The sequence below is a fragment of the Dreissena polymorpha genome, chromosome 2 (genome assembly GCF_020536995.1).
Source record: "Dreissena polymorpha isolate Duluth1 chromosome 2, UMN_Dpol_1.0, whole genome shotgun sequence".
Lineage (NCBI taxonomy): Eukaryota > Metazoa > Mollusca > Bivalvia > Myida > Dreissenidae > Dreissena > Dreissena polymorpha.
In genome coordinates, this window is record NC_068356.1 from 78003004 (window position 1) to 78014548 (window position 11545).

The window sequence follows — 11545 nt, forward strand, 5'->3', positions numbered from 1 at the left end:
GTCCCCACAAGCTGGACAATGTGTGTGCACTTTTCATTAATCTTTTTGTTTCTTTATAGAACGGAATTAGAAAGCCTTCGCAAAGCACTCGAGGCCGAGAACGAAGTTGCCATGAATGCCATGAAGACAAAAATGATTGAACTCCAGAAGAAGCACTTTGCCATCGTGGATGAGCTCAAACGTAAACACCTGCTGGAGAAAGAGGCTTTGTTGAAGCATGGTCAGGCTGCAGGCGTGGGGCGGGGCATCACACCGACACCCAACGTGGTAAGTTAAATAAGTGTGACTTAATGAATTTATTACAGATGTATTATTAAGTGTAGTATATTTTTGCCATATCAATGTCAGGGTTAAAGTTAATATTAAATTCTGTCAGTCGAAATTTGGAGTCAAAATTTCTGTGTAATTTTGAAATGTGTATATTTTTTAACAAATGTAGAGGACCTATGTGGATTGCATCAATATCTGCGCCTAAAAAAAGAGAAATATTGTGTTTGTATTTTGTTATTAATGTTTTCACAAATGTTCGGATACTAATTAACTTTCCGAATACTTACACCGTTTCTTTATATGCGGAAAGCTGGATATGTATACATTATATATGACATCCCTAGTAGTCATATAGTCTAGACTGAATGTGATAAGCTTATTTGTTCAATAATGCATTGTGTGGAAACTTAATATACTTTCACCTTACCTAAGCTGATTTCCTCCTTTACAATACTGAATCTTATAGAATACCCAATGGTTAAAGCATAACATTATGCTGATGGTTATAGGCCAATCTTAAGTTCAAGGCCCTTTCCTGGCGTATCTACTTGTCCATTCGTCAATATTGTTAAAAAAATCGCAGTTTGAAAAAAACATAACAATTTTAAACAAAAACAAAAATTAGAAGGAAGTGACTTATGATTATTGTATCTCAATTTTATTTCAATTACATCTAACAAAGTATACAACTTTTCGCACAAATGAATTCCCAATCCAGAAATAACATTTTTTTCCAAAATGGCCAGGAATAACCCTGAGTTAAATTTATCATTTTTTCCAAACATGTTCTTTACAGCAAGGAGAAGTAGAAGAAATTGACAAGACAGTGACAGAGCTGAGGTCCCAGTATCTGGACACGGTTGCAAAGATCAAAGGTAAGGAAACCAGTATCTGGACAGCGTTGCAAAGATCAACGGTCAGAAACTGGAAGGTTTTTATTGGGGGTTTCGGTAATGATTATCAAGCACGGGCATGATTTCTCCTTCATTCACCTTATTGAGATCAATGTATCATAAGGAGTGCATTGTCAAAATAAGTACTATTCCAGCAAGGCTGAAATAAAGGTAACACAAGCAGAGCAACGATGATATTTGGTATAATTGCATAGCATAAATTGACAAGCGTCATCCAAAAATTGGTCTTATGCCATATGCAGCCAGTTTAGCTCTAGCCCAGCCTACACATCCCACCATCTGATCAGAGCAACACTGTGCGCTATTGAGACCAAGAAATATTGTGTTACCTTATAGATAACAGCTTAGCTTCTGACCAGAATGCGCAATTACTTGGAGTATCCTCGGGCTACTCTGGCCACATATGGTAAAAGACCAGTTTTTTGCATGATGCTGGTAATTTCATGTCTCTCATATATATGTCGGAATTAAAAATATCCCAGGTAATTTTTTTATTTTTTTTTGTCGCCATGTATTCTTAGCCATGCTTAATAAACTTCTCAGCATTCAACATGTTCCTTGTATTCTCTATGTCGCAAAGATTAAAATCATGGCATTTTGTCGATGTGATTTATTGCAGACGATGTTTTGCGTCACATAACACAGACAAACGTGCGGGCGGCAGAAACAGTGAAGATAGAAATGGATCGAGAGAGAATGACGACGTTTCAACAGATCAAGGACTTCTATAGGCAGAATGTCAGAACCATCTTGGAGACTGAACTTGTTGGGTATGAAAAATTGTTAAAGTAAAAATATGGGTCTATATTATAAAAAGGTCAAAGACAGTATGATAGAAACATCTTAGATGGCAATTGATTGGTATCAAAATGTTTTATACTCAGATTTTCTGTAAAAGAAATTGATGTCACATTACAAATATATAAGGGAACAAAGTTAATGAGTACAAAAATGCTGGAATGTGATCTGACAGGGCTTTTCACGAATACAAAGTTAATTAAAGATTTAGTGATTATCCCTTTGTAAACAAGGTCGTTGGGGGTATGCTGGAATCACCCTGTTGATTGTTGGGTTGGTTGGTCGGTTGTTTGTTGCACTGTACATTTGTACTTTGTGTTGCGAACTTGTCTCTTAGTTTTTTGCCTTTTTACATTTATCTTAATAGATATGTTGTTTCGACACTGTGGAAGTGCAAGATGTAATTTTCCTTTATGTCTCGGTATTCTTGGCAGAGTTATGCTCTTGAACTTTGGCAAATCTTAAATGTTTAACAAAAGAGTACATATCGACTATATGTCTCAGTTTTCTGTGTTCAAAACGAAACTTTAAAAGATTCTAGTTTTCACCTGGTAGAACTGCAAGGCGTTATTTTTGTCAATATCAAAACAGTGTGATGCAGAGTTATTTGCCCTGAATAAATCAATATGTGGCTTTGCATCTGTGCGTGCGATTTATGTCAAGAGGCAAACAAAGTTTAATATTAAATTTACATTCGCTTTAAATAAGCCATTTTGGAAAATATTGCGATTTTTTATTGATATTTCGTGTTTGTGTTCAATTTTGTTCACTCGAATTAACACTTAGTCATGGCATGTTAGTATGAGTAAATACAGCATTAAGGAAAATGCACATACTACAAATATGGGAAAATGATAAGTGTACTTACATTTTTTAGCTCGACTATTATATATGAAATATATATAGTGGAGCTTCCTACTCACCCCGGCGTCTGCGTAAGCGTGCAAATGTTAAAGTTTTCGTACTACCCCAAATATTTTCTTTGTCCCTTGACATTTTGCTTTCATATTTTGCATACTTGTTTACCAACATGACCCCAACCTATAAACAAGAGCAGACAACTCTATCAAGCATTTTGTCATAATTATGGCCCCTTTTTCCACTAAGAATATGCAGCAAATGTTAAAGTTTTCGTACTACCCCATTTATTTTCATTGTCCCTTGACATATTGCTTTCATATTTATGCCCCCCTTCAAAGAAGAGGGGGTATATTGCTTTGCTCATGTCGGTCGGTCTGTCTGTCGGTCCGTCCACCAGGTGGTTGTCAGATGATAACTCAAGAACGCTTGGGCCTAGGATCATGAAACTTCATAGGTAAATTGATCATGACTCGCAGATGAACCCTATTGATTTTGAGGTCACTAGGTCAAAGGTCAAGGTCACGGTGACAAAAAAACGTATTCACACAATGGCTGCCACTACAACGGACAGCCCATATGGGGGGCATGCATGTTTTACAAACAGTAAAATGGTTTTTGAATGATAACTCAAGAACGCATACGCCTAGGATCATGAAACTTCATGGGTAGATTCATCATGACTCTCAGATGACCCCTATTGATTTTGAGGTCAATAGGTCAAAGGTCAAGGTCACAGTGACCCGAAATAGTAAAATCGTTTCCGGATGATAACTCAAGAATGCATACGCCTAGGATCATGAAACTTCATGGGTAGATTGATCATGACTCGCAGATGACCCCTATTGATTTTGAGGTCACTAGGTCAAAGGTCACGGTGACCCAAAATAGTAAAATGGTTTTCGGATGATAACTCAAGAACGCATATGCTTAGGATCATGAAACTTCACAGGAAGATTGATCATGACTCGCAGATGACCCCTATTGATTTTGAGATCACAAGGTCAAAGGTCAGGGTCACGGTGACCCGAAATAGTAAAATGCTTTTCGGATGATAACTGAAGAACACTTTTGCCTAGGATCATGACACTTCATAGGTACATTGATCGTGACTCGCAGATGACCCCTATTGATTTTCAGGTCACTAGGTCAAAGGTCAAGGTCACAGTGACAAAAAACGTATTCACACAATGGCTGCCACTACAACGGACAGCCCATATGGGGGGCATGCATGTTTTACAAACAGCCCTTGTTTGCATACTTGTTTACCAACATCACCCCAACCTATAAACAAGAGCAGACAACTCTATCAAGCATTTTGTCATAATTATTGCCCCTTTTATACTTAGAATATGCATATTATTGATAAATCTATGTTAAAGTTTGTGTACTACCCCAAATATTTCCTATATCCTTTGACATATTGGTTTTATATGTTGCATACTTGATTACCAACATGACCCCAACCTATAAACAAGAGCAGACCACTGTATCAAGCATTTTGACATAATTATGGCCCCTTTTACACTTAGATAATTGAACATTTTGCTTAAATTGCCATAACTTCTTTGTTTATGATCACATTTTATTATTACTTTGACAAAACAACACTTACCTGAATACCACAATGGATTCAACCCAAACAATACCCCACGCCCCTACCAGAATCCCTCCCCCCCAACCTCACCCTCCCCCCAAAAAAATTATTTTTTTTAAACATCATCTTATAAATTACCCCACCCCACATTATACCCCCCCTCGCACCCCCCACCCCCGCAAAAAATTTTTTTTTTTAACATCATCTAATAAATTACCACACCCCACATTATAACCCCCCACACCCCTACCCCCCTCCACCCCCCCAAAAAAAAAATATATATATTTTTTTTTAAACATCATCTAATAAATTACCACAACCCACATTATACCCCCCCCCCCCATCTCACCCCCCTACCCCCCCCCCCAATTTTTTTTTTTTTAAACATCATCTTATAAATTACCACACCCCACATTATACCCCCCTCTCACCCCTACCCCCCCCCCCCCCCCCCCCAAAAAAAAATGTTTTTTTTACTTTTTTTATTTTTGAAAGATCGTCTAATAAATTATTGAATTTGAACAATTTCCCCATGATTGCTTAAGTGATACTGTCAAGCACTCGTATAGTCGAGCGCGCTGTCCTCTGACAGCTCTTGTTTAAATACAATCTAAGATAAGATATAAGTGTAGGTTATCATAGACAATATTTTTCATATCCTTGTTACAGGGCCACACTGGAAAGCAAGCTTTTAGCTGTGGAAGAGGCTCTTGAAAACTTGTCCAGCAATCCAAGTTCACGCTCAACAACTCCGAAATCAGATGAATTCATCCTTGACGAACGCCAGTTGAAATCTCGATCCCGTTCCACCTCACGGGATGCAGGAATTTCGCCAAAAGGTCAAAGGTCAGTGTCGTTCACGAGTGGCACAAAAGGTGAAAGGTCACGGACACCAGTGTTGAATTCTGGAAAGGACATAAGTGTGAGTTCTAGCATATATGAGGACCCTTTCAGCCCCAAGAATAGATCTTTCACAAAATCGCCTCGAGAGATGAATATTACCATGAGAGGGGATAGATACAACGAAAATCCTGAGCCGTTTGGAATGCATGATATGAAAAATGATCCCCAGAATGTAAACTCTTTTAATACAAGGCGTTCAGAGAATCGACCTACTTCTGCCAAATCGTCAAGGGAACTGCGAGAATTTGACACCCGTCTTCCTGAAAATAGACCGCTCTCTGCGAAATCTCCCAGAGAGATGCACATCTCCCTGAGAAATAAGAATACTGATTTCGATTTCGAGGAAGGCAGACAAAGAAATACTAGCGATGATAAGAAACGATCAAGGACTCTTATCTCCACGCGTGACATTCATTCCGGACGGTATAATTGCGCCGGAGATGACAAACAGAATTTTGATGATGAGAAATCAGCTTTCCGTGACACTGAAATGGGAAGGGCTAAGAGCACCACACCATTGTACTCAAGTTTGGCAAGATCTTCACCTTCATTGTACCGACCTATATCTGTGCCCGACCTCAGTACTGAAGACAAAGAGCTGAAACTATGGACAGATAATAATAACGACACCTATAGATACACACCATTAAGAGACACTCTTACAAGGGCCGGTACGAACCTGCATAGAAACAATAGCAAATCAGAATCAGACCTCAGCATAGCTGATAAAAACTTTGGACCCCTAAAGCCGGATTATGATTCAAATTTGGACTTGTCAACAGGAAGCCTTGCGTCTGATATGTTCATGACGCCACGAAAGTCTAGGGACGCGGGTGAAACTCCCACTAGCACACCACGAAAACATACACACCGTAAACACTACACAATGCACAGCTTTCCTTCAAGCGACCAGATAAAGTCTGAACTGCGGAACCGTGATGCAAATTCTGGTGGCCAATCGCAGTACCGGAACCGAGATGGCGAAGAATCAAATTTGACCAATGAGAGGCGAGCACACTCCACTCAGCCAATGAACAATGGCATTGGCTCATCAAGCTCCGTGGGAAACGATGACCCTGGAGTCAACTCCCCAATGTCTGGCAGAACGTCCCGCAAAAATCTGCCATTGATCCAGTTTAGGCACGGAAAAGTGCAAGGATTGACGAAGACTCCTGGTCTTAACACAAAGTCCCCTCATCCGGACGATGGTATGGTGATTCGGGATACGCCACCAACAAGGGACACAAATGGGACCCCGGATAGGTCATACAGGTCCCTGTCTGTGTCCGCTAAACCCCATATGAACTTCTAGTTGTCAATCCTCTAAAGAGAACAGGGCCTTATTCATAGCTCCTTATGAAAACTTAAGAAAATTTCTTTAAAACCTGAATGTCCTGAAGTCTCTGGCTATATCATTGACATTCATCTGTTTTTATGCGTAAAAGGCTTCATTTTGAACAGGTGAAAGGTCAATTACGATTTATTGACAATCATTCTGTAAGCAAAAAACATAGCATTTTATGTATTTTATTTCAGCTGAAATTTTCACTGAAAAAAACTACATAAATTAAGATTTCCATACGGAGCTTTGACCCTGACCTATATTCTGATATGTGCTAAAGCTCTCTAGGCTGTAAGGGACGCAATGATTTTATATATATGCAGGTTTGAATGAAATTTATTGTCATGATATACAAAATGTAATTTTTTTAGACATTGTTTTTTTTAATTTACTAGTTTGATTCACAGCTATGCTTTTCCATGTTTTGTTTTTTTGCTGGATGATGGTTTTAACAGTTACGGGTAGTTAAAATGAGTTAAATGGTGGAAGTTTTAATTTGTTCTGTGTAAAGGCTTTTAAAATTGTTTCAATATTGATTGCAATTTCACCTAGACTAGTTTAAATAGAGCAACAACTCTCTCTCTTTTGAAATTGTTTTCCATGATTTACACAAATATCTCATAGTTTTGATGAAAATGTATTTGTCAGACAAGATCTTCTGCAGTATGCGTTTTCAGTTATAATGTAACATGCTATATTAACTTTGTGGGCATTTAGTTTTTGTTACCTATTTTAAGTTAAAGGGATCTTTTCACGGTTTGGTAAATTACCTATTTTAAGTTAAAGGGATCTTTTCACGGTTTGGTAAATTGACAAAATTTAAAAAAGTTGTTTCAGATTCGCAAATTTTCGGTTTAGTTATGATATTTGTGAGGAAACAGTATTACTGAACATTTGCCATGGTCTAATATAGCCATTATATGCATCTTTTGACGATTTAAAAACCTAAAAATTATAAAGTGTTGCAACGCGAAACGATTGAATAATTTGGAGAGTTCTGTTGTTGTCGTTAAAATTTGAAACTACGAAGATTGCTTATATAAGGTATAAAATACGCATCTTATGTATGCTTGGCAGGATAGCTCAGTTGGCTAATGCGTTTTTACTTCAGGATTCTGAAGGTCACTGGTTCTAGCCCTGCTGTGGGCTACTTTTTTTTTCCTTTTTTTAAATTTTATTTTTGATTTTTTACTGGAGCTTTTAAAATTTAATGTTTACATTTATCAATATAAAGCATTTAATGACAAACTTCAAAACATGCCAAAATCTGTGAAAAGGCCCCTTTAAATGCCTTCAAAGAACATTGGAAAACATAAATGTGTTTTGTTTTTGAAAACTCAACTAGTTACATGAATTGATGATGTTCAGGGTTAAAAAAAATCATCAGGTCAATACTTGTATTTAATTTGCCATTGTAATTACAGCAAACCTGGTGTTACTACAGCTACAGTTAAGTCGAAAACTACAAACAGACTTCCAGTTGTCAAGGAAATGTAATCAAAGTGTATGTTTTGTGTCAATATTTGTTAGTACCTTTACCAGAAGTAAATGTATGTTTGTGTGATTTACTTGTGTTATGATTACATAATTATAACTTTGATGTCATATGCATTTAGATATTTATGTTGAAATTTTGCATTTTCTGACCTTATTCCATTCCTTGTAAATATAATTTAAGTTATTTGTAGGGTAATTATTTTTGGATTTCTGATGTTGAAACAAATTAGAAAATTGTATATTATAAGATCTGAAATGTAGGCATGTACCAATAAACATGTTTCATTGTCATGTTCGTTATAGAAGTTGGCAAAAAAGTGATATTCAGTGTTTATTTTAAAGGCCTCTTCATCTGAGATAATCTATGTAATAATTGAAATGGCATTGTTAAGCAGAATTTTGCTCTTTTATGTTTTTGTTGACAGGTGGAGGTTTTTATGGATAGAAATTTCTAACTCCTGGCAACATTTTTTACTTGATATTTGCTTTAGTTATTTAGATCTGAATTGAATATCTGTGTATATATTTGTATATATTCTGCCTTGAAATGGGGACCAAAACTAAATTTTGTTGTGATATTTTTAACATCTTCCGTCCAGATTTGTATATAAAAACTGTGTGTATTTATGTAGTTGTAGTACTCATTCAATCACTGAACAGTGCTTTTCATCAATACAATTATATTTTAAAAGAAACCTTTATTAATAATCCAACTGTATTGAATCTGATTTTTTTAAACAATAAATTATGTTTTTGGTATTGTACTTGCAAATATTTTGTTTAAAGCTCCCTTCATTTTCCATCACCTTCTGCATTTAGGTAATACAGAAAATAGTTGCCAAAGATTTTGGAAAATAGCTCTTGCATTATCAAAAATGTACTAGTATGATAAACTATTACGTTGTGGGTGCATAACTGATGTCAATACTTGGCCCCTTCATAGCTCCTCTATTTCGTAATGCATTTAATTACATAATGTGCCTATTGTTAGGCTGATGTTTGTCGATTAGCATTGCTAATTGATATTAGCCCACCCCACCCCTCTTTTGCTCAGTTGTAAAGGGCTGGACTGTAAATTTGATATCCATGGGTTTGATTTCTGGCCTAGGCACAAAATATATGATCATGAAAACCTGCGTACTACCACTGGTCCTTCACCTCTGATCCCAGTATGGCAGTGGTCAGTTAGCTGCAACAGTATTTGGCCCCAATGGTGCAATAAGGTACCATGTGACATTTACAGTTGATGGTGCACGGTACCTTTTTGCATCAATGGGGCGATTTGTCTCTTATTTCTGTTTAACCAGCTAACCCAGCCAAATTGTTAGTACGTACATGTACTGCTAGGTTTATTGACCAAAGTGATGTGACTGAAACTTTGTTGAAAACGCAAATAAATCCAATTAAACAAACAAAATGTTTATCAACACGCTAACATTTCAGTATGCCTCTCCATAGGAAATGTTATGTGTAAACTATGTTGACACTTGTAACATAGTCTTGCCCTGAAGTACAAACAAAAAATATACTGGTATTTCAGATTGCTTGCCAAATGCACTGGTATGTTTTGATCCAAGTTGGCTAAAATTCATTATGGGTATATTAGAATATGGATTTTTTTCTGAAGGTAAAGATTTATAGTTTTATTTTCGAATCTTTATCTGTCTAGAATACAGGCATTTTAGGGCAAAGTGAGGTAGTTATGATAGTATCAAGCGAAAAAGATAATTGTTTTCTCTGTCCCAAAAATCATGTCAGACGTTTTTTCATAAACCTGAGTTGGTTTATTTCGAAGCATTTGTTTGTTCGCATAAAAATTACTGAAGGTAACTTTATATTAGTTGTAAAGTCTCTAACAAATGTGTCATTTTTATGGGCTTTGTGCTTGCAAAGGACCCTGGAAAAATATTGATTGTTAAAACATAACCCAGAAGGGTTAACAGTCGCCAGAAATAAATGCTGTTATGATTGCATGCACTGATTGATAAGCATATGTGCATATTTCGAGAGGAGCTAATAATGAAGGGGGTAACTCAGTATCTTCCATTCAACTTTGTTGAGGAAAGTTATATATAAAAAATTATCACATGCAAAGAAAGTCATTTTGATTTGAAGATTTTGAAGGGCAACAATTTAAAAGCAATATTATGTTTAATAAGTACAAAATACCGTATCAAACATGCTGGGAATAATATTTCCAAAAAAAAGGAACACATTTATTTTCAAAGTCTTAATTTATTAAGTTATAAATGTAAATTCTGTATAAAAAAATATTGATAACTCTTTCTAACATATCAGTTTTTATGTCCCCCACTATAGTAGTGGGAGACATATTGTTTTTGCCCTGTCTGTTGGTTGTTCTGTTGGTCTGTTGGTTGGTTGGTTGGTTTGCGCCAACTTTAACATTTGCAATAACTTTTGCAATATTGAAGATAGCAACTTGATATTTGGCATGCATATGTATCTCATGGAGGTGCACATTTTGAGTGGTGAAAGGTCAAGGTCAAATATATGGGTCAAAATGGCTCATTTAATATACACTTTTGCAGTATTTCAATATTCAAGATAGCAACTTGATATTTGGCATGCATGTGTATCTCATGGAGCTGCACATTTTGAGTGGTGAAAGGTCAAGGTCATCCTTCAAGATCAGAGGTCAAAATTATGTGGTCCAAATCGCTTATTTTATGAGTACTTTTGCAATATTGAAGATAGCAACTTGATATTTGGCATGCATATGTATCTCATGGAGCTGCACATTTTGAGTGGTGAAAGGTCAAGGTCATCCTTCAAGGTCAAATATATGGGTCAAAATTGCTCATGTAATGTCACTTCTGCAATATTGAAGCTAGCAATTTTATATTTGAAATGCATGTGTATCTCATGGAGCTGCACATTTTGAGTGGTGAAGGGTCAAGATCAAGGTCATCCTTCAAGGTCAAACGTCATATAGGGGGACATTGTGTTTCTCAAACACATCTTGTTGTTTTTTTATTATTCTTTATTTATTTATTGTTGGTGCATTCAGCTTTTTTCTTGGTCATAACTATCGCATGTCCTTTCTAGATAAATGTATCTAGGAATAGAAAGCTTGTTGTTATACCATTTCCTCAGAGAGTACTCCTGAATCTTGCCATATACTAGAACCTAAATGATTATTTATGATTAATCTAGAACCTAAATGATTATTTATGATGCATCATTTGCATGTATAAGCTGAACATCAATACATTTATATTGCAAACTCTTGTACATAGGTGTGTATATATCATAGGTGTGTATATATTTATATATACATGTATTTATACTTTTATAACATAGCATTGGTTTTAATTTATTATTGATGCTAATAAATATGTACATGAA

The 11545-nt window shown here is 36.2% G+C and overlaps 1 protein-coding gene and 1 long non-coding RNA gene across 2 annotated transcripts in view; both read left to right on the forward strand.

The window, feature by feature from the left end:
• Nucleotides 1–10018, forward strand: part of LOC127869845 (golgin subfamily A member 4-like) — a 71518-nt gene extending 61500 nt beyond the window's left edge. Inside the window, exons 35-38 of the mRNA XM_052412504.1 lie at nucleotides 60–267; nucleotides 1067–1145; nucleotides 1804–1954; nucleotides 5107–10018. Coding sequence (XP_052268464.1) covers nucleotides 60–267; nucleotides 1067–1145; nucleotides 1804–1954; nucleotides 5107–6652 — 1984 coding nt within the window. The 3' untranslated portion in view covers nucleotides 6653–10018. The remainder of the gene's footprint in view (nucleotides 1–59; nucleotides 268–1066; nucleotides 1146–1803; nucleotides 1955–5106) is intronic.
• A 69-nt stretch (nucleotides 10019–10087) lies between these two features.
• On the forward strand, nucleotides 10088–11545 carry LOC127867711 (uncharacterized). The gene is made up of 2 exons (XR_008043625.1): nucleotides 10088–10808; nucleotides 10955–11545. It is a non-coding gene; the product is annotated as an uncharacterized LOC127867711 (long non-coding RNA).